Below are 24,959 nucleotides of genomic sequence, written 5' to 3'. Positions count from 1 at the left end.
GGTGGGACGTTGAAGTGATATTATTTCTCTCTTCTGTTACGAGAGATAAGATAATTATTGCGTTGCTGACAAGCCAGCCACGTGGACTTCTAGTATCCAATCAGATTTTGAGTTTTGGATTCTCTTTTAGATGTTTAGCTTGGGTTGATGCAAACTTGGTTGGGGCCTCTTGGCCATCCAGAGCCTTCTAGAAATAATCATGGGCCGGGCCTCAGAGAATGCTCATGCTCATCCTATTATATTTCACATGCTGATGTGGGCACTTTCCAAGTACATGGCTTTATTTAGTTGCTCTAATACTATTTTATAACGATCCAAAGAAAAAAGTTAGTCACATCTACGCTAGCACTTCAAAACAATTAGTTAATTTGAAACTTTTATAGAATTACTTATAAACCTTAATTCTCTAGTAAGAAACAAATGTGAGAATTAGCATCCACAGGCATTGTAATAATCTGATTATAATTTGTATCTTGAAATCGTCTCAATTGGAAAGTGAGTATATATATATACTCCGTTCATTGTTGGTTGAGTATCGAATTTTCCAATTGACCTAGCATTTGGGTGTGAGACAACTCAAGCGGTTGAGATTTATTTGCGGGTTAATACAACATAATCCTATGTATAGCTTCATCATGTAGAAAAGAACAAAAAAAAAAAAAAAAAAAAATCCCCAAAAAACCAAAAAAAGAGTAAATATAAAGTAGTGGGTTCATGCATAACAAAGCTAAGCCCAATTATAAAAAAGAAATACTATATACTACATTTTTTTTATTGGGTTAATGTGACAATGTTTATCAGTCATATTAGTGCTTATCAGCCATATCATTTTTTTTTAATAAGGATTTATTCAAAGGCTTATAAATATTGTTACATCCGCCGGCCCAAAAAGATGAAAGCGGGATGAGAGTGTATTGTATACCCATTACTCTTGATACAAGTATTGAGATGATTTTAGTTAATCATTGGAATAAGACATGGCGGTGGTACGAAGAAATGTTTGATATATTAACGTGCATCACGTTTGACATAAAGCACTTGTAAAAGTAGGTAGTGACAAACCAACAATTGCAGACCATTTTGTTGAAAACTTTAAACTAAACCTTCTAAGTTTGGACCACTTATCAACCAATGACTTTTTCTAACTTGACCTAGACATTTGCATTTGACTATAGGAATAAGCTACTTCAAGTTTGACCAAATATAACAAGGATTTCGATCTAGTCCAATTAATTGTTTGTATTATATGCGCAATACGAGCAGTTTATTGCACCTGATTCCCGTCCCATATAGCTTTACAAGAAACACATAAAAAACTAGCGGCTACAAAAGGCAAATTTGATAACAATTAGTCCTATACTAAGTTAATTTTTTAATCAATTAAGTGGTTCCTAGACTTGTGCTTGTTTTGTTTCTCTTCCCCTTTGAAAGAGTAGGCTTGCGTCAAACCATGTAAGGGTGAGATGAAAATATGAGGAATTATGTGTCAAGAAAGATTTTCTAAATTTTCTAGGTCAATTCTATATATAGTAGAGTTCTTAAATTGATTTAATTAAATTATCTATATTTTACCATCTCAACGTACACTTATTGACATCAATGAATTAAGGAAAAATTAAGAATCTTTTAAAGGTGGAAGTATGGAAAAATTTAAATAATTTAATTAAAAGTAATTATTAACATTTAAAACAATTAAGTATTAATTAAGTAATTAAATTCACCGCTTCTTATAGCTTCTGGATAAGTGGTGATTTAAAATAATGCTAAAAGGAATACCAATGTCCTCCTTGTATCATCCTAAAATTGACGTAACTCTTAAAATTATCATTTAATTTATGATAGGTTACTAATGGATTTTGATCCAATGATCATTTTAGAAGTCACATCAGTTTTGGTAGGATACAAGAAGGGCATGAGAGTGACATTTAACATTACTTGGTAGCTTAACTTGGTATCTGAGCAAAAGTCCTTAGTTCGAACATATTAAGCCTCATTTATTAAGGGAACGTTTGAACCCATGCATGAAATGAAGTGTGAAAATATTAATAAACGATTAAATTTACTATTTTCTATTAACTTAAATATATTAAAGTATACAATTAAACTAATAAATTACATAATTCATTTGACCTAAATATGTATATGACCTTGACTTCTTCTTCTTTTTTTTTTTTTTTTTTTTAGGTTAATAATTTCATTCATAATCAAAAAACATGTTGCTCTAACATAACAATATCACAAATACAATTAAGAATTTCTACCATCCATACATCATTTATAATTTGTTTAATTGTTGCTTTGGCTAAACTATGAACGGGAGAATTTGCATCTCATCTAACATGACATATGCACCAACTATTCATCCCATTGAGCACTCCTTGTGTGTCTTCCACTAATTGACCATATTTGCTCCAATTGTGGTCGGTGGATTTCACAACTTGTAGCATGTCATCTTTTACAATTATTCTTCGTATTACTGTGTTTCTCTAAAACCATATTTTCCTTATTTTTCACTGCCAATAGATTGAATTCATCATACTTTATCATACATCTTCCTGATATCTTTTGCTACTTGGCCTCCAAACATCCTTTGCTGATGAACAACTCCACAAAATATGTATAATAGTTTCCTCAAGTGTAGCATTCTCCCAAACACTCTTCTAGGTGACTGGTCGGAGTAAGTTGTAAGAATTGGAAGCACCCCAGATTACCCTTAATTGTTAGCCTTTAATTTCAGTTTACTTGGCTTCAATTTGAACACGTTTCATCTAGGTATTTTTTTTTTTTTTTTTTTTTTTTTTTTTTTTTTTTTTTATATTGAAAAAGGGCAGGATATTCTGTACATGCCCTAAGAACTTGGAAAACGGTTGAGTTTCATAATTTTATAATAATATGGTAGTCATAATCATTTTGAATTCTATAACCAAATCCAATTTTTTATTTTGTGTAACTATAAAATTCATTTTAAAATCAAAACATCCATGCCCAGCCAAGTAAAATCTGTACTAATTAATTCACATGTTAAATTATTTATTTTTATGCACAAGGAAAACGATAGCAGCTAAACTGTGACATCAAATATTAGGTTTGGTTGAAAGAAAGGACAAAGTTTTTTTTTTTTTTTTTTCAATCAGGTTGTAATGTAAATTGGGTATTTTGCACCCTTCAATAAAAAGTAGACATTTTAACTTGAAACACTAAAAAATAATATAATCCTTAACACCAAACAAACTTATCTTCTCTTAACAAAATACCAATTAGTAAAACCATTGAATCTCCCTTCTTGATTGGTTTTGAAGACTTAACTGTTGACAGCTCAGAGATGAGTAGTGAGCGTTGGGATAGAATTAATGAAAAAGTTCATAAGATTGATTTGAATTAAAAATACTTCTACTAATCGCTAAAAAAAATGAGTTTTACACCAACATCCTAATTGGTTTTGGAGACTCAACTGTTGACAGTTCAGAGATGAATCTCCCTTCTTGATTGGTTTTGGAAACTCAACTGTTGACAACTTGGAGATGAGTAGTGAGCGTTGGGATAAAATTAATAAAAAAGTCCATAAGATTGATTTAAATTAAAAATACTTCTATTAATCGCTAAAAAAGAAAAGTGTTTTACACCAACATCCTAATTGAAACGACTCTCTAAACCAATATATATGATATATCATTAAAACTTATGATTTTCATATGTATTTTTACAGATTTAAAAGAGAGATGTCAATTTAATAAGGTAAATTCATTCTTTAAAGAAAGAAATCTCTTTAATCATCAATTAGCCGGTCCTTGACTGCTCCATCATCTTAGATAATTGGTTTTTGTTTAATCATCAGCCTCATTTCTAAAGCATATCATGTTTGATCATCATTCCTAATAATGTCATTTTCTTAAGAAGAGTTTCATGGTTATCGTGCCGTCACAAATAAGAAATGTGGATGATCTCATGGGCCGGCGACTGGGCCCCACCTTCCCTGTCACAGTCAATGACCTATCTCTAATTGTTCATTGCATTAATTAATGTGCAACAGTGGAAAGGTTGTCTCTTCAGTATGTGCCCCCTCATTTCTTTATTCAATAATTTTTTTTTTTAATATATATATATCTTGGAGATGTGATAAACAATTCCTAAAATGGAGAGATTCTTGTCAGTTATCAACCTCCCCCCCGCCCCTCTCCATTACAAGAGTCCAGAAAACTAAGCAAATTGTTATTGCTAATCACATTAAGCGGAACATGGTGATTGACTAATGGTCTCCACTATGCATTCTATTGCTTAGTAATCATAGGAAATGAACAATGAATTTTGTTTTATTGTTGTACTTGGCCTAGAAAACCATTGGTGCTTCTTAAATGCCCCAAGGTTCAGTTCTTTTTTAATTATGCAGCTATTGCGTTGTCCCTTTTATTGGACTACTGGTATTAATCCTATCAATGATTTCAACACACCAATCCACATCTACAGTTCTTAGGACAAATTTTTGTGAACAATATAAAAAGCTCTCACTCTCGCCTTATATGTCTAACAACATGTTTGAGAAATAGAGCTTTTAAGACAAACAATGTTATTTTAGCAAAAACTTTATTTTTAAACTTTTGTCAAAAATGCGTTTTATTCATTTTTAGACCCATAAAAACACTTTCAATTTTCTTTATCAAATGAATACTTTTTTTTTTTTTTTTCAAATAGATATTTTGAGTGTTAAACGCACTTTTAAGTCTCTCGAACGAACAAGCAAATAGACCCAAAGTAAAGTTGGCATGTGAGACTTTATTTTGTCAATAAGTAAACAATTAGGATTGAGGTACTAGTTTCTTCTTCTACACACACGATAGTGTTTTCTTATGCAGTTATGGCATCCATCCGATGAACATAAATCGGACAAATGAACAATGAAAAGCTTGTCCTCTATGTCATTCTCATACTTCATCTACACATTTTATGGAGGAAGTGCCAATTTATTTCGATTAAATCTAACAATAGCTTAGACTTAGTTCCACATGGAAGTCCACATTTGAGTGGCCGATGTAGTAAATACCATGCTAATTTGTAAACGTGTGAAGTGTCATGTGTACTATCATGTGACAGACTGTCATATAAACTGCTACATCAGTTTATAAAGGACTTTTAATAAAAAGTTATAGTACTCTTAACATTACCCCCGCTCAAAAAATATCTTATTGTTTATTAACGTAGTAATAAAGGAATATTAGTGCACTAACGCTCCCTTGCAGGCAAAAGTCATTGGCTATCATTGATCTAAATTGTTTTTTATCAAGTTGGAAAATCACTGCAGACAAGCATAATACCAACACTTTGAAGCTTGCAGCATTTGAGTTGAAATTTGGAAGCTTATGCAGAAGAAGAAAACAGAGAAAAGTGGAATATCAATAATACATTATAATAATAACAATGAGAATGCTGCAAATTGCTTGGTCTATCATTACAACTATTACTGAAAAAAGTGAACAATGTACAGAATCACAGATTGCTTCCATCCTCGGAGCTGAAAAAGAAAGCTCTTGATGGACGGACCAGTTGAAGGAGATCACAAAACCGTCTCCTCCTGCTCTGGTCTAGCACTAACATCAACTACCAAGAACTGCATGTCCATGACAACATCAAAAGGTAAAACGTGCTTCCTACAGTCTACAGACATATATGATATGATAGAAGGCATGGCTTATGAGGAATGAGCTGTGCTGTAACTGCTGAAAGGCTGGGAAAAATATGCCTTTTGCAGCAGATGGAATGGAGGAGAATCTAAAAGGAAGAATTGTGGGGGGTTTTGGGAAGTGTTTAGAAGTTCAGAAGAAGTCAAAGCCAAAGAGTGTTCGAACTTTGAAGCTTCAAAGATCTTAATATGGTTATTGAAGCTTCAAATGGAATCACGGGTTGTTTTGTGTAAAATGTGCAACCAGTGAGAAGGAAAGGTGGGAATTAAACTCTCCGACCTTTCAATCTTGATCCTTCCAAAAGAAGGGCTTCATAGGACAAGATGATGATGAGCAGGATGTTGAGCCAAAGTTCCCTTGCTGCCTGTGAAGATCAGGGTCATTCATATTCTGCTGATAATTTGGAGTACCAAAGGGGAGTTGTGAATGCAGCAGAAGATTATTGGTGGTGTCCAAATCATCCCACACAGGACTACCTGGTCCAAAACCTCCTGCTGCAATTGCATTGAACCATGCCTCTTGCATTTCTCCCCATACCAGTTCCTGTGTCTGTGAAATACCTTCTCCTATCTCAGCACCTGCTGCAGCCGCCTGAACTTCATCACTCACCGTGGCCTCGCTCGACTCGAATCCCGAATCACTGTCGGGAACATCTTCTCGGGTCTGCAGCGGTGGCTGCTGCAGCGGCGGTGGCGGTGGCGGTGGCGGCGGCGGCATCATCTCCATATCTAAAGCCTGCAAATCAAGGCCTTGTGGAGCTTGTTCAGGTTGCTTCGAGTACCGACTTAGCCTTGAACTTTCATGTGGAGTTGGCGGAGAAGAGGGAGTTGAATTTGGAGCTGTGGACTCTGCTTTATTATCCTTATTGAGAAAGTGCTCAGGGAAATTGAGCCTAGCATTCTCTCCTCTCAACTTGAAGGCCTCGCGATCATACGCCATGGCGGCGTCTTCGGCTGTGTCGAATGTGCCGAGCCAAAGGCGAGTCCTATTGCGAGGGAGGCGGATTTCAGCGACCCACTTGCCCCAATGTCGTTGCCTCACTCCCCTGTAAAGCTTGGTGGTGTTTAGAGGCTGCACCGGAGGCCTAAACAACCGCCTGCCGTCCGGCCCCAAACTGTTCATCATCATCATCCTTCCCCTTGGACTTAAATTCAGCGTATCACTCCAATATTGAAGAAGCTGCTGCTGCTGCTGCTGCTGATTTTGCACTGCGTCTCCGCTCAAGAACTGGGGATAAGCAATGCTATGTTGTTGATTTGAAGCAAAAGAAATCATCTCCTGCTGGTTTCGTGGTGCTTGCAGCTGTGCTGGGTGGTACATAGGCAGAGTTGTGGTACTAAATTGTTGGGGAAACTGCAAACACTGTTGTTGAGACCCATCAAAAGCAAAAGGAAACACGATTCTTGAAGGAGGAGGATAAAGAGTTAGAGAAGAAGCTGAACTAGGAGATACAGAGCTGGGAATTGAGAAGGAAGGAGCAAAAGAAGCAGAGGACTGAATTGGGTCTTGACGTTCAGGGCTTCGGATCTTCTTGAGAGGCCTATTGGACATGGACGCTTCATCAAAAACTGGCTTCCATCGCCGCCTCTCGGAGCTAAAATCAAGATCCTTGCCTTTGTCAATCTCCCAATCTTGTGCCATCATGCGTGATTCATCAACACCCTTCCTGGATTTGCCACTGTTCTTAGCCGCAGCCATCGTATACCGATAACTAGCTTCCCACTTTGCTCTCTCTCAAGGATCGAATATATAATAAACCCACCCGGAACCTAATCTATCTACAAAGCAACTGAAGAGAATTTGAGATGGGTCACCAAGGCAAATTTATAGGTATCAGAACAGAAACGTATTCGAATCAAACGAATAGATATCCCCAAATACAAAAGAGAAACGAAAATTATATACCCGGATCCAAATCTAGTCAAAGAATAATAAAAAAACAAAACAAAAACGAAACAAGACAAGACCGAATTTTGGAATCTGGGTTTGATTTCAAAAGATTATCCGATTGAACCAAAAACAGAATCGTATACCAAAACTGTTTATGTGCGACAAGTAACCCATCCCAAATCTCTGAATACAGAGCAGCAAAGCAGGGGAGTGAAAGAGCAAGAGAGAGCTCAGGGTGAAGCAAAAACCGAAATCCGAGTTGGGTGTTGATGTTTTTTGATGGATTGGTGCTGTCTTTACTGGTGGCGTGAATTTGAGAGAGATTTTTGGAGGAGAATGATGAGAAAACAGGGGAGCTTAGAGTTTTCTTATGTGTGAGGTAAAGAGAGGCAGGGGATGAGAGGGGGTTTATAAGAGAGCAGAAAAAGATTTGAATTGCTTTTTTTTTTTTTTTTTTGGGGGAGAGAGGGAGAGAATTTGTATAAGTCTCGTGGTTGGTTGGCTTTGTTTGGGACCCACACGGCTTGATTTCTTTCTTTCTTTCTTTCTTTCTTTTCGTCGCTTCCACTCCAATTCCCCTCTTCCTCTTCCACTCTCTCTCTCTCTCTAACTTTCAACTGTGGCAAAATCAGAGGGCACCATTGGAAGGCAGGTTTAGAGAATATAAAAACAGTTAAATAACTGTTTGTGTCCTTACTAACACGTGGCACACTGTTATTGGTTACTGGACTGATAGCACAGTATGCTTTCTCTGGTCCCTCTCCCCCCCCCCCCCAAAAAAATAAATAAATAAAATAAAAAATAAAAGGTTCTGTGGTTAGCAGAGAACAGAGAGCCCCCCATGGTATAATATTTCGTAGATACTAGGTTCTTCTTTCGAAGCTGACAAAAAAAACCAAAAACAAAACAATGGTTCACTGTCTAAGAACAATCAATCATGTGTTGTTTGCAGGATTTACAATTTTTGGTTCAATCTGTAGACCCATTTATGAGTTCAACATGCCTTAATACTTAATACAAAGTTAACGAATTATAATGGAAAGTATAACCCATTTGATTAAATGTGTAAATTCGCTTATATTTATATTTTAACACAACTCGAACTTAAATTGAACAACAATTTTTAACACGAATTGAAAATCCGACACAAACGTAACATAAAATTAACAGCTTATTTCATGTTGGAATTGAGGCTTTTAATTAGCTTAATTAAATGAGTTAGATTATCATTACTCTATATAATGTTATACACATTCTTTGACAGGATCATACGAGCATAAACTATCGCTCCTAATTATTTAATGCACATTTGCTTTTGGACTGTGCCTCCAAATAACCTGTTTAGGTAGTGTTTTTCTGGATGGGTGAGCTAAGAATTTAATGAGGGGACCATTTATTTGGACCATTTCTAATAAATTTTAGACTTTTATTGTACCCAATTTTTTGTTTTCTTATGTGATGTACTTATTCCCCTTTCCCTTCCCATATATTTGCTTAGGGAATAGATTAAAAAATAATTTGAAAAAAAAAAAAAACAATTATAGTCTCAGCCTCAACTTTGTCATAATGGGGCATAACCCTACAATTTCTTACCTCATACTGAAGATATTGACCATTTCTTTATTCAATTACCTGATGGGGAGGGTGGCCTTGATTCCTTCAGCATTAATTAATTGTAACAAGAACCTTCACAAAGCTTTTTGAAACCTTCAACTTTTTTTTTTTCTTTTAAAACGTTCGCACAGAAGAAAAGAGTGAAAGAGATTTGAACTAACGATTTTTATTTCATGAGACGTGATACTTAGCTGATTGAGTTATCCATTAAAGGCTTGAAACCTTGAAATTTGAGCACATCCCTTGATCAATTAAATGTGTGGAAATTGTTTCTTTAAACAATAATATTTATGGAGAAATTGTTAAAATAGTTTAGACTTTGTAACAAATGAATTTATGTGGTTTCAAAATAAATTTAAATATCCCAATGGGATGCCTGTATAACAAAATGTTTAATTTGAACAAATTTTGATTTTTTTTTTTACGGTATTTATAAATTTTAAAAATTATAAAAAGTACAAATAAAAAACAAAAGAAAAAATTAAAAACAAAAATAAAGTAAATTTGTATGCTATAGGGGTAGTCACCCCCAGCAACCCTATGGCTATGGGCTGGCCACCCCCTACCATCGATTTTAAAGATGACTAACTACCCCCCACCTCAAATCTTTTTCTTTTTTCTTAATTTTAGATTTTTTTTTTTAAAAAAAAAAAAATTGAAAAGAATAGAGGAGACGGCCAACTGCTTTTGAACTACTCACGAGGGGTTTAGATAGCAAGAACTACATGGGCTCTTACAAGATCAATTGAGTCATAATCTGACTTAGCTTTATTAGAAAATTAGTAGAACTCAATGCGACTAATACTAATCAGACTTGTTTGAGTGATTCTTTATTGAAAAAAGTCAAACTCATGTCCTAGTACCTGTCAAATCTTTAAAAATTTTCTTAAGACCACTGAACTACCGCTACTGGTAGTCGGTAATCATGTATTTGAAGATAAATTTGTAATTTCATCATGAAAAAAAGAAATGGTCGAAATTTGTATGGAGTTAGCATTTTGTTTCAAAACTTACTACAACGAATTATAATTTCATTTTAAAAGTATAAGAATGAATTTGTTATGAGGTCAAATCACATAGACTAATTTAATAATTTTTTCATCAATTTATTAGTCATAGATATTGAGAGAAGTTAATTAAATGAGAGACAGCAATTTCTAGTTGAGGTACGTACGTATGTAGACCAAAAGAATCATTGATTCCTGTTTTTCTTCTCCGCCGACCAAGATGACTGGAACGGCATAACAAATCCAGACCCACAAAGGAGAAGGGCCGGTGGCATTGTCTCTAGCATATCAAAATTGTGATGATAAGAATATCCATCCTCATCTCCTGCCTGCAAAATAAACCTAACAAAGATAAGAATTAATATTAATAAAACTGAATAAGGTCGTCTCGAGGAGTATCTGAATTGGTTAGGGGCCACCCCTCCTAAGGCATTGAAGGTCGGTATATATGCTAGGTGTTGAGAGGTATTTTCTATGATTTGATTTAAAATTCTACTTTTTATTTAATCCTAAATGTAACATAAAGTTCTTTCGAAACTAGATTATTGTTTCATTCTACCTAAGCTTATCATATATACTATCTTTGTATTAAGGGAAAATATAAATTTACTCTCTGAGTAATAGCATAATTTCAATTTAATATTAGTTTTTGAATCCAACTTTTAACTTCTTGTTAGTCCAGTAGCCACCCACAAGCCACTCTTCAAGGAAGAGATGTAAGAAAGGGGAAAGGAGGTAAGAAGGTGGTCGTTGGTGGAACCCTTATGACACTCAAGTCAATAGATGATCAAGAGGAGATAAAAAAAATAAAAAATAAAAAAAACCATAGAGGGTACCCCTAGCTCCCTCTAGGGTTTTGTTTTGGGGAGGAGGGAGGGTGGTTCGACTCGAAGGTCAACTCATTTGGACTATTGATCTATTGGGTGGTTCCATCATCCTCCATTTACTATTAGTGGATAGAGAATTTTAGCTCAGCGAAAAATATACGTGAGATAAACGCCAGAATGCAAAGAAACATTGTCCTATAATTTTTATTGTTCGGCAAAGGGAAAAAGGGAATGTAATAATTTCTTGACATCTTTAACTTTATATTCGTTTCTTATCAAACAAACAAACATTAAAATATTTAAACAATGCAATTTGGTGAATTATGAATATTAAAAATTTAGAATCATTCTGCACTTGCATTCATCACTTGAGATGTTTTAGAAATATTGTTATGGTTATTTTAATTTATTAAACTATTATATTGAGAGGGAATAGTTACTATGAAGGCATATATGGACATAACTAAGGAGGGACCAAAACTTTTTTATTAAGTTACATATATATATATATACACATAAACTTAAAAATTAAGTTTAACCCATCATTTATGCTTTTATGAAAAATCATGATTACATCTCTTGAATGAAGGCATAAACTTGCAAACAAACAATATGATTCTTGTTGAACCTAAACCTTATAATCAAATATAGCAGTTTTTGTTAAAATTTTTGTTTTCTTAATTCAAAATAAAAATATTAACAAATAATTTAAATACGAAAACACTTCAAAAAAAAACACAAAAATAATCTTCACATGGAACACTTTTTCAATATATATATATATATAAAGGAAAAAGTACACAGACTACTCAAATTATCACTCTATTGTCAATATCTTTCCAAACTACCAATTGTGTCCATGTCACTTATAAACTACCAAAATAATGTCAATATATCCCAAATGGTGAAAATACCCTTCATAATTTTTATTATTTTATTATTTTTATTTTTATTTTTAAAGAATCTTAAAATTATAACAAAAAAACTATATACTAAAAAAAAATTATTATTTTTAATATATATATATTTTAAAACGAAAGAAATGAAAAACTAAGGCAGTCATTTTAATTTTTTTAAAAAAATTAATTTTTTTTCTCGAATTTATAAGAATATTTTTATCTTATTAAAATTTTTTTAAGGACAATTTTTTTTTTTAAAGCTTTATGAGGGATATTAACACAATTGGTAGTTTGAGATAGGACTTGCAATTTAACCTGAGACCCACGAACGTGACACGTAGTTTTAGGCTTATGGTTTAAGTTAAATGGGTTCGGGTCATAAATGAGTTATGACTGTTTTTATCAACGTGTTACACGGGTCAACTGCACGGGTTTACGGGTTGACTGTTTATATAATTATTTATTTATTTTTTTTAAGTTTAAATGACAATTTAACCCACGAACCTAACGTAAACTTGACATGTAGTTTTAGGGTTAGTGTTTAGAATAAATGATTTTGGATTATAAACGGGTGACCCATTTAATAAACATGTCAAGTTTGAGTTGACATAAACGGGTTAGAAAGTTAACCGGATTGATACAAACCCGACACGTAAACTCATTTTGCTAACCCTAATTTAAGAGAACATTGGCAATAAAATAACAGTTCGAAAAGAGCATGTGTACTTTTCCGAACCAAAAAAATATCTCGAAACAGACGTTAACAAGCATAGTAAGCAAGTTTGATGTTGAAATTGGGCAGTGGGGGGGTCTTTCCTTGTTTCTTTTGACCAGATTTTTAGGGCTTTCTAAAGTCTTGAGACATTTTTCTTCTTTTTTCTTTGGAAGCATCAGGCCTGATTCTTAATGCCAAAGATTTTCTTTGTGATTGGGGTTTGGACTTTATATAAACCCTTCCAAGTTTGTAGAGTCGTTTCATCGGGCTGTGAGGTGGCGGTAGGAGCTGCGACTCATTCAATCCACGTTAGCCGCTCTCTCACTAACTTTCACTTTCGGTGGAGGGTTTCATAAAGGGCAGATCCGTCCGTCCCTACAAAAGTCAACAACATAAGGTTGTCGGTGGGAATCGGCACGTGTCGGTGGTCCACACCCTTCCTTCTCATCATTTTGTTCTTTCTTTAACATTTGTCCACGCCCAACACAGAAAGTTATTTGGCTTTGTGCACTAAAATATCAATACCCCCAACGCAGGGGTAACACTATTATACGGACATCCTCATTGGTTTTGCCACGGTTGTTCCTCTTATTAGGGTACAACATTCTAAGCATGCCAATTGAAGAAATTTAACATGCTTCATTATGCCAAAGAGCAATGAATCGATGTGGTATTGCCTATTAATCTTTAGATTAGTCTTTGTTAAAAAAAAAATTTGATGAACTAATCAGCTAAGCACGTCAATTCAGTGGAATAAATACCTATGAGTAACACTACGGAGCTTTTTTTTTTTTTTTTTTTTGGAATTCATCCCCAAAAAAAAATGATGTTGGATGACATATATAAATGAGTATATGCTACTGATAAATTACAAATGTGCCATGAGATGAATTTTGAAAAAAGTGATGCTACGTAGCGTTATTCAAAGGTGCATTACTTAGGGTCTGTTTGAGTGTGCATTTGAGGAGTTTAAAAATGCGTTTAACACTTAAAAAGTTCGTTTGAATAAACAAATGCATATTTGGTAAAAAGAATTGAAAGCGTTTTTAAGGGTTCAAAATAATCAAAACACATTTTTGACAAAAACTTAAAAATGAAACTTTTGCCAAAAAAACGTTTTTTTACTTAAAAGCTTTATTTTTCAAACGCAATCCTAAACATAATCTTAATATTTTTCTATAGCAAAAACTTAAGCAATATCCACATTTAATAAAAGAGTTTTTTTTTTTTTTTTTAAAAAAAAAAAAATTAATAAAAGAGTATTGGTTAGACTTTTAGAATAAATAATGATATAATATGGTATCAGAGTTTAAATTTTGAATTTGAATCTTAATTCTACAATTCATTTTTATTTCCAATTAAAATTTTTCACATTTTGTATGATTTCACATGTGAAAGGAATATTAAAATATTATTTTTTATCGACTTTTAATTTTTCAAACATTATAAAACAATTATGGATTCATATGTTAACCATGAAGTATGTTAGATTAACGGAAGATGGGGGGAAAGTTGTAAAAGCTTATAATAAGATGAACTCACCCTAACATTTTCCTCTTCTTTGTGGAGAAGTACCAGTCCCCCATAGGATTTGGGTGCATAAACAAACCTTTCTTCTGAAGGTTGCGTGACCCCACATGATGGACACGTGTCCTCCATTCCTAGACTGTGGTTGCTGAGATATCTATCTAGAAAATTGGAAAAAAAAAATATCTGCACCCAAATCAATACAACCATTCAAGTGCATGGCGACAAGATGAGTCCTTTTCTTTGACAAACTCACCAACTTCTCAACACAAAATTTAGCAACACATGCATGAATATGTCATAAGAGAGGCTGTTGTTCTTGGCAAATGGAAAACATGCATGAATGTGTCACAAAATTATAGGCCTATTTTCGCTAGCAACCATGTCTGGTTGGTGGTTTTCAAATCTTGAAAAACTATGAAGCTAAACATGTAAAATCCATGGAGTTTTATTTATTTTTCTTAGATCTCTGTCTCTTGAAATCTAGAATGTTCCTGATTATATATATATATATGACATCATCCTGACATGAGGTAGTCAATTTCTCAGTAATTGTCTAATTTTTTTTAGGGTAAGTAATATAGGTTAGGAGAAAATGCAGTTTCCCCTAGCTACCAACTATTACAACTTTTTCATTTAGGCTATCAAATTATCAAAAGTGGCATTTGAATATGTCAAATTAACGTTGGTTAATTGTCAAAAAAGTCATTCCATAAGCTTTAGATGGTGAAATTGATAGAAAAGTTGTCACGTGCTATAAAACCCTATTTTTACTTTTGTAATATCATGATTGTCCCCATTATAATTATTAAAAAAAAAAAACAAATTAAACTTACTTTTTATCAATAATAATAATAATAATAAAATTACACAACACAGATTGTGGGGGTAGTTTGGCCACTTTTTTTTTTAATTTTAATTTTTTTTTAAAAAAAAATGGTTTTCAAGGAAAAAAAAAAGGGGTTATTTATGAAGAAAGATAGAAACCGGTCATATCACCACTTTTTCATCCATTTTAACGTTTGGCGTTGAAGAAGTAGTTTGTCCATTTGTTTGTTTTCTTTTACTTTTTCTTTTTTTCAAAATGATGATAGTTTGACGTAGTTAAATATCATTGTTGGACCATTGGTAGTTTGGTGGCATAAATGAAAAATTCACGGTAGTTTGGGAGGCAAAAAGTGTATTTTCTCCAATAACTTATTATAATAGGCAATCTTAGTTTTAATGTTAGTCCCTTTTACCCTTGTTTGGTATTAAGGCTTTATTTGTTTCGACGTAAAATATTTTTCTCAAATTCATTTTTTAGATAAAACTATTTCCCTGAAAATATTTTTTTTTTGTGTTTTCCTTGTACAAAAAATGACCGACGATGGAAAACACACAACAACTTTCGGCAACGTCCAGCAGATGTACAGTGATTTGGCAATTTGAGAAGAAGAAGCTCAAACTCAGAAAATGGTTTACGGTTTAAAAAAATGAAAACAATTTTATGAAAATTAAAGAAATTTCTTTTGGTCAAACCGAAAAATGTTGTCGATTTGACTACTATTTTTTATCGCACTAAACACTAGAAAATTCAAAAATTATTTTAAAAAATTATTTTACACCGAAACAAATGGAACCTAAATATATAGTAAGACATAATGAAAAATTTATCAATTGAAGTGACTTGCACGTGAATTTATCATCTTTAGGATTTTAGGGTTTGCATATTACTTTGTCATTCAACCTTGATTGTTGACATTCCTGAATTGATAAGCTTTTGTGGTATCCATTTTAGAATATTATTTGCTTTCAATTGAAGCCCCTTCCTGTTGATTTGATTTCAAGGAGTGGATCGCTTCTAAATTGAGTTTTAGGTTGAAGCTACTAATCTTTGCAATTCTTGTTCTTTTTTTATTTTATTTTTTTTATAATTCAATCTATCAAATTCTCGATCATTTATCTAAAAGAAAAAAAGAAGAAAAATAAATTGAATCTTAAGAGAGTCGAATTATTATTTTTGTTAAGAGAAATGATATACACAATACTTCCTTCCCATTGAGCTAATGTGATAATTCTCATCTGTTCATGATTTTTTTTTTAGTAAGGAAAAATCTAAGAGTTAATGGGCAATGAAATGGGGGTGGGATATAGATATAGTATATAGTATTATAAGTAAGGTTAAAAATTACATTTTTATCACACTACTATCCACAATATTAACGTAACGGTCTCAACTAACCCTTAGATTAGTCATTGTTAAGAAAAAAAAAATTCAAGAACTGATTGAGACTCTGCTGTATAAGCATTATGAGATATTTGTGAAACAAAAATTTGGTTTATAACATTAATAATAGACGTTAACTCCGATAGCTTTATTTGCATCATTAGATTTTCATTAAAATTAACGTGGTAAACATCTATCGACACAAATTTCTTCCAAACTAGTTTGAAGAAAATTTCTTTCAACCTACTCTAATAAATGACAAGTGTCATTGAGCATATTTGAGTTTTTTAAAAATCAATGTTTGAGTTCATAAGTTAGTAGAATAATAACAAATGACTGTTTAAAATATTAAAGAAAATATGTGAGAGATGACACTTGGCACTTATTAGACTAGCTTGAGACATAAATTTCCTCCAAACATTAATTTTTGAAAAACTCAAACATATTCAATGATACTTGTCACTCATTAAAGTATGATAAAGGAAATTTCCTCCAAATTGTTTGAAGGAAATTTTTGTCCAACATCTATTTACAAATAAGAGTAAAATGGTACCCGTTTGGCACATGGTTTATGTCAAAAGGGAGGTAAATTCTACCGCTCATGGTTTAGATCGATAAAGCAGCAGTTAAACATGTCATATATACAAATATACAATATTCCTTTTTTGTATTTTTTATATTATTTTGTGATGAATAATATAAATATTTTTTTTTAAAAAAAAAAAAAAGAAAAGAAAAAAAGAAGAAGAAGTAAGCAGTAGCTCCCAATCCCTTACGTAAGCATTTCAAAGTAAAATTTGAAATATTCTACCCAGTAATAAATGAAAAGAAAATATAGTAGAATTTGATAGAAATGGAAATTGCATTGCTGATTTTTCATGCATTGACCACAACATGCAAAGTTTATGGGTCAACCAATATGCGCACATGACGTGGCACACACCCATTAATTTAAATCAATTTTTCATGTGCAAATTTGTAAATCTCAACTCTGATAAAGATAGCTACGAAGTCTGACACGGTTTTTGTCAATAAAAATAGTTCAATTATGTATATCTTGATTAAATCAATCATGTTAGGGTCTATATTTTATAATTGGTCACGTTTCATTGGCTCGAACTATGTACCATTACAATAATATTAGTACTATTAATATAAAAATGGATGGTGAACATATGGAATATGCTTTGCATCAAAAAGTCGTCGTGGTGGAGAATGATGAGGGCCCCTCAACTCTCATTTTATTAGACTATTCGAATTTCACAAAAATTCAAATAACTTAAGAGAGCGAGTTGTAAGATTTATCTGTCTCGAATAACTTAAAATATATCAGAATAAGCGAGTCTTGTAAATTCTTTTTTGAAACTGCTTGAACTTAATTCTGTAAAATTCGAACAGCCTAATAACATAAGATCTCAATAGGATGCGATGGATATATAATCATCAGCAAGAAACACATAATGAAAACCAATTAATAAAATTATCCTAATCTTTCCATTGTGCAACTTATCTTCAACACGTACTTTAATTTATAATGGTGCTTATGGAAGTGACTGGGAACACTATGACTTGTCGTGCTGCGATTGGCTGAAACAACATAGTTTTCCTCGAGATCAACCGAAGGACAAAATTAACTTGATGAAATTAAGATTATTGATTAATGAGGTTGGGAGATTTAATGTCAACCCCAGCTGCCTTGAGAAAGTCTATGCGTTGACATGAATAATGTTATTATAATCATCCTGGTTGGCCCATTTTGGTAATGGCTTACATAAAATTTCCCTCCCACTCTCTTCAACTATGTTTAGCACTCATTAAATGTCTTCCTGCGATGGCCCACACGTTTCCCTTTCAAGAATTTGAGTGCATGAAACATTTTTACTCAATATCTACGAATGAATAGTTTCTGCCACTTGTGTTTGGACACTTGTATCTTATGTCCATTTATGGGACACGTGTATGTTGTTAGGTTATAACTTATATGTCCAACATTGTATTGCAATCCTGTATTGTTAGAAAATTAATCATATTTTTCAAGATTCGTGAGATGCGAAAAATAAGAAGAATGCAGAATAACAAAGATAAGCAATCACACACGACACAAAGATTTAAGTGGCCAGTTTGGCTTAACAAGCCTACGTTCACTGGAGGAGACAACCCGGAGAAAATCCATTATCAAAAGATGGAGTACAAAAATAGTAGAGAGAAAATCACTTAGATCCCAAAGCCCCAATACATCCAAATCTCACTATTACACAAGATAGATTATTCCCAAAATAAAATACAAAAGATAGATGTACAAACTCTTCTTTTGCTGGAATAGATGGCGGTTGATCTTTATTTTCTTCTCGATCTTACTCTGCAGCACATTTTCTTCTAATCACTTGTTTTTGGCTTCCCCAAAAAACCACCAAGAAGAAAACACCCAAGCAGCTCCTCCTCAAGCTGTGCAGCTTGCTGCCCTTGTACACCCACCTTTTGATTTTTCTCTCATGCGGCACACTCACCCTTGCACAACAACCTACCTTCTTTTGGTGCTTCATTGATTTACATTTTGGGCACACTCTTTGTAGCAAACACAAGTCTCCTTTTATAGAAGCACTAAGTTGGTTAATCCTTTCCTTTTACATGTTGGTATAGGACTTCTACTACAAGTCAAACAAAGAGTCCAAATACACATAGGAGGACTCTAAAAAAGGATTTCCAAATACCACTCAAAGGCAATGGGGCCCACTTCAAACTTGATTTCAAGTCACATGTCTAACAATCTCCACCTTGACTTGAATCCCTTCAAGTCTAACAAAACGTGTCTTCTCCGGATGTCTCTGCCTCAGCCCCCAAGGGCAATCACACTCCATAAGTGTCACTCAAGTCCAAGCGCCTTTTGAACTTGAGCATATGACTTGGTTTAGACATAACACCATGCCTCCCTATTAGTCCCATCGACCATACAGCTTTCTCTAATAACTTTTTCTCTCTGTAGACCCATCTGTACCATTTAGCCTTATTTCCCTAGGGTAACTCTGCTGATTCCCAAGCTTTACCTCTTCGTAATGACTCCACCTCTTTCAGCGTACCATTCTAAGCAAACGATGGATCTCCACTACAAGTTGTTAGAGCAAAAGAAACCGTATCCTCAAAGCCATACCTCTTTAGTGCTTTTTGATCACGTTTCTCTTTGCCTCTTGCTAAAGAATAAAACTTTTCCGGTGCTATGAGTATCTTGAAGATTCTCCGTCATCACATTCATATGTGAGTGAACACTGCTCATCAAGCTCCACCTCTATGAATTGCTTATTTTTCTGAATTGTACTTTCAAAAAGCTCATCTAAGTTAATAAACTCAGACTTCTCCGATTCCTGCTTTGGAACTTCATGTTCTGCACTTGACTCATTCTTGTACATAGCACACTCATTAAAAATCACATTCCGACTTTTAATGATCTTCCGATTTTGATCATCCAACAATCGATAACCGAAGGCCTCATCTTCATATCCAAGGAAGAAACACTTACTAGATTTACCATCTAGTTTACTCTGAGCATCAGACTCAACATGGACATATGAAGCACAACCAAAAACTTTCAAATGTAAAATATTTACCTCTTTTTCACTCCAGACTTCTTTCGGTAGTCTATGGCTCATGGGAACGGAAGGCCCGTTATGTATCAGGTATGCAGCAGTGCTAACTGCATCAGCCCAGAAAGTCTTTGGTAACCTAGTATGCAACATCATATTCCTAGCATGCTCATTGAGGGTCCTATTCATGCGCTCAGCCACACCATTCTGCTGTGTTGTCCCTGGGATAGTTTTTTCCATTCTAATCCCATTTATTGCGTAAAACTATTTAAACCCTGTATCTTCGTATTCTCATCCCTTGTCTGATCTCAAACACTTTAACTTCAAGCCTGTTTCAGTCTCAATCATGGCCTTCCATTTCTTAAAAGTCTCAAATACATCAGATTTACTTTTCAAGAAATAAACTCATATCTTCCTGCTTGAGTCATCAATAAATGTGATGTAATACCGTGAGCCTCCAAGAGATGCCACTAGTGTGGGACCCCACAAATTCGTGTATACCAGCTCTAGCTTTCCAATCTTAGGTACTTTGTCAACTTTCACGAAACTCACCTTCTTCTGCTTCCTTATGATGTAGCTTTCACACAAATCAGACTCAACTGACTTCAACTCCGGTAGTTTCCCATTTGACATAAGTGCCTTCATCCCTTTCTTGCTCATGTGCCCAAGCCTTAAGTGCTATAGTTTTGATTCAACACCCGTATCTGCAACAGCAACTGTATCCTTGCTGTTCGTAGTCATATAGAGAGTACCCGTCTTATGACCACGAGCCAAAATCCTAGCTCCCTGGCTGACCTTCCACTTTCCACTGTGAAATGAATTGAATGCCCTTCATCATCAAGCTGTCCTACTGAAATTAGATTCTTCTTCAACTCCGGAACATGCCTGACCTTCTTTAGCTTCCATACCGAGTCACTGTGAACTCTAATGCAAACATCGCCTAGGCCCACAACATCCAACGTCGTTCCGTCAGCCAAATACAGCTTCCTGAAATCTCCACCAACATAGTTCTCAAGAATTTCACAGATTGCTGTCGTATGAAAAGATGCTCCTGAGTTTAAGACCCAAGAATCAAGGAGACTATCAACAGAGAGAAGTAGAGCATCATATACTTCTTATGTCACTACGTTTGCATAATCATTCTCAGTCTCCTTCCGTAGTTCCCTGTAATTCTTCTTGTAGTGACCAATCTTGCCACATTTCCAACACTCAGGTTATTGTCTGAATCTGGATTTGCTTTTCCCTTTTCTAGAATTTGATCTACCTTGACCAGAGTTTTTGTCTTGTCCTCTGCCCCGAGTCTCGAAGTTCAAAGCAGCACCAGAACAAGAGGCTTCATCCGCATCTCTGCAAACCTCTTCACTGAGAATCAAATCCCTGACGTTTTGATAGCTCAGTTTACTCTTCCCGGCAGAGTTACTCATAGCCATCCTCATGATTTCCCATCTATTTAGCAAGACGCCAAGATGATCAACGCGTGAACCTCATCATCAAAATCAATTTCCACCGAGCACTACAAAAAACAATTTTTTTCTCATTGGAATTTTCTGACGTGTCGGGGTGTCTGACACGTTAGAAAACTTTTCTGACGTGCGTTGAATGTCAAGTACATAGGAGTCAGTAAATTTTTTTTTCCTGACGTGTCAAAAATTAACTAAAAAAATAATTTTTTTTTTAAAAAAAAATTTTGTTTGGAATATTTTTTTCAATTAATTTAATTTATTTTTGTAATTTTTCTGCACAACAGCTCCGTCACGCATGAAGGAGCTGCCATGCAGAGAAATTCATTTCTCTGCACCACTCGCCGTGCAGGGAAACGAAAAAATTTTCTTTGCACCAGAAATTTTTTTCGTTTCTTTGCACGGTACCTCTCTTCTTTTCTCAATTTTCTATTTCTCTCTCTTCTTTTCTCCGGCCAACTCTCCCTTTTCTCCATTTTCTCACACTCTCTCTCTCTGTCTCTCTTCTTTTCGATCTCCGTTTTCAAAAACCCAAACCCAAACAGAAAAAATCTTCAAAAAATCAATCTAAAAAATCAAAAACACAAACGTCAAACCCAACAATTCTTCAAAAACCCAAAAAATCTTCTTATCTTCTCTTTTTTTTTTTTTTTTTTTTTTTCTCTTCTGCTTTTCTTCTTCTTCTTCTTCTTCTTCTACTTCTTCTTCTTCTTCTGCTTTCTTCGATCCGCTGCTTCTCAATTTTTTCTCTTCACCTTTTCTTTTTCTTCTTCCTCTAGAGGGAGCTGCTGTGCAGAGAAGGGAGATTGAGAGAGGAGAGAGAGAGTGTCGGGAAATAAATGAAGAGGGAAAGAATAAGAAGAGGAAAAAAGTTGAGGGGAAATAAGAAGAGGGAAAAAATTCAAAATCCCACCCATTTTTTTTTTTACATTTTCTGACGTGCCATTTTTTGCTATGTCAGAAAAATATTTTCTGACGTGGCATTTTTTGCCACCGAAGCCCCTTTCGCCATCTTTAGGTTGAACAATTTCTTTATCAGGTGTATCTTGTTGTTAGCCGACGGCTTTTCATACATGCTTGACAAAGTCGTCATTAGACCTGCTGTGTTCTTCTCCTTTACAACGTTGTGTGCAATTGATTTTGACAATGATAATCTGATAACTACCAGAGCTTTACGATCAAGAAGAGGTCACTTGCTATCATACATGTCATCAGGTTGTTCTCCTAAAAAAGGTTGATAGAGGTCCTTCCCATAAAGAATATCTTCAATCTGCACCTTCCAGTACCCAAAATCTGTGCCGTTGAATTTTTCGATTCCTATCATTCCTTCTTCTACTGCCATCGCTCTCACTCGAACCAAAAGCTTTGATACCAGTTGTTAGGAAATTAATTATATTTCTCAAAACGATGAGATGCGAAAAATAAGAAGAATGCGAAATAACAAAGATAAGCAATCACACATGACATAAAGATTTAATTGGCTGGTTCGGCTTAACAAGCTTACATCCACTGGCGGAGACGACCCGAAGAAAATTCACTATCAAAAGATGGAGTACAAAAATAGTAGAGAGAAAATCACTCAGATCCTAAAGCTCCAATACACCCAAATCTCACTATCACACGAGAGATTTTTCCCAAAATAGAATATAAAAGATAGATGTACAAACTCTTCTTTTGCTGGAACAAATGGCGGTTAATCTCTATTTTCTTCTCTCACTCTGCAGCATCTTTTCTTCTAAACACTTGTTTTTGGCTCCCCCAAAAAAACACCAAGAAGAAAACACCCAAGCAGCTCCTCCTCAAGCTATGCAGCTTGCTGCCCTTGTACGCCCACCTTTTGATTTTTCTCTCATGCGGCACACTCACCCTTGCACAACAACCCACCTTCTTTTGGTGCTTCACTGATTCACGTTTTGGGCACACTCTTTGTAGCAAACACAAGTCTCCTTTTATAGAAGCACTAAGTCGGTTAATCCTCTCCTTTTACATGTTGGTTTAGGACTCCTACTACAAGTCAAACAAGGAGTCCAAATACACATAGGAGGACTCCCAAAAAAAGGATTTCCAAATACCACTCAAAGGCAATGGGGCCCACTTCAAACTTGATTTCAAGTCACATGTTTAACACGTATTGGTTTATTGTGTATACATGACTAGATTAATTGCTCTTTATATATAGGTTCTTTCTGTACAGTTTTTGTGTGACTTAATATACAATTATATTCTCTACATGTTATCCGAGCCTAGGTTCTAAAACACCTTCTCCAAATCTTTTTGACGATTCCAATAGCTCTGCCTTCTTCATATCTCCTTCTTTCTGGCATCATTTTGAGCCAATGACTATACCAATCAAACCACAAAAGATGATCTATCTAAAGCCGTCGAGACCAAACCCATATGAGTCGCCACGTGTCAACACAGTCCACTCAAAGGTTCTACTCATGTAGCCTCGCCCCACCATGATTGTTACATCAAGTTGGTGACCATGCTAATCGAAAGATCTGACACCAATCATTCCAGAGACTCCGAGACCAATCCCTTTAGAGTTGCCATGTTATCAAAGCCTAGGTTTAAAACACCTTCTTCAATCTTTTCAATGATTCCAATAGCTATGCCTTCTTCATATCTCCTTTCAAGCATCATTTTGAGCCAATGACTATACCAATCAAACCTCAAAAGATGATCTATCGAAAGCCTTCAGACCAAACCCATCAAATTATAAACAAATTTTACAAAAAAACTTTTACAACATGATTGGAAATGAGATAAATTTAACTTTTGAGAAATTCGATTATATTGTGCCACATCATGTTGTAAAAGTTTTTTGGTAAAATTTGTTTATAAGCCTAGGAGTTTTCTTTAGAAAATTTTAGAAGAATGAGAGAATACGAAAGCTAGGGGTGTACGACCATAATGGGTTTATAAAGGCTGGGGTTTTTCTTTTCTCACTCAAAAGGATTAGGGTTTGTGTTCTTGTTGCAATAGGCTTTAATTTAGAGCTAAAATATAGAATCCGGACAAAAAGACCTCAAAAGGGGCAGCTAGGGTAGAACTTTTAAAAACAAAATTCAAACATTTAATTACTTGTCAAAATAAGATAATTAGGACTAAAAAATAAAACATTTGGAATTAAAATTCCATGCCAAACACATGCAAATATGTGGCTAGGGTTAAATGTCTAGGGTTTTTATAAAACTTTACTACTAAAAATATTAATAGGAATAATATTTAATTGCACATTTATAGTTTGATCCACATAGACTAGGTTAACCTTATTAGGGTTGGATTAGGTTTTGTCAACCGGATACCACTGAAGCCCAAGTCTAGTGTCAAGGATGACAAGGCTTAGGGTCAGGTATAGGACATGCTTTTAAATGGGCTGCCCTCTTCACTTCAATTAAATATAGTCACCTGTTTCTTTTATTTTTTTATTTATTATTTATTATTTATTATTTATTTTTTAATTTTTTTTATTGATGAATAAGATGTGTATTTTGACACAATTGGAGAAGCTTCTTGAAAATTATGCAAAACTTTTGACAACATAAAAGAATAAAA

At 34.4% G+C, this 24,959-nt stretch overlaps 1 protein-coding gene across 1 annotated transcript; it reads right to left on the bottom strand.

Moving 5' to 3' along the window:
• Positions 1–5,419: 5,419 nt before the first annotated feature.
• LOC132181037 (ethylene-responsive transcription factor ERF054) lies at positions 5,420–7,960 on the bottom strand. The gene has a single exon (XM_059594081.2). It carries the CDS (start codon positions 7,371–7,373, stop codon positions 5,958–5,960), a length of 1,416 nt encoding a protein of 471 aa, XP_059450064.2. The 5' UTR covers positions 7,374–7,960; the 3' UTR covers positions 5,420–5,957.
• Between the last annotated feature and the right edge of the window lie 16,999 nt (positions 7,961–24,959).

The sequence above is a fragment of the Corylus avellana genome, chromosome 5, assembly GCF_965113065.1.
Source record: "Corylus avellana chromosome 5, dhCorAvel1.hap1.2, whole genome shotgun sequence".
Taxonomy (NCBI): Eukaryota; Viridiplantae; Streptophyta; class Magnoliopsida; order Fagales; family Betulaceae; genus Corylus; species Corylus avellana.
The sequence above is the reverse complement of the archived record's forward strand: the minus strand, read 5'-3'. Positions and strand labels throughout refer to the sequence as shown.

Coding starts and splice junctions, on each gene's coding strand:
- LOC132181037 (XM_059594081.2), bottom strand. CDS start 7,373: ATGGCTGCGGCTAAGAACAGTGGCAAATCCAGGAAGGGTGTTGATGAA.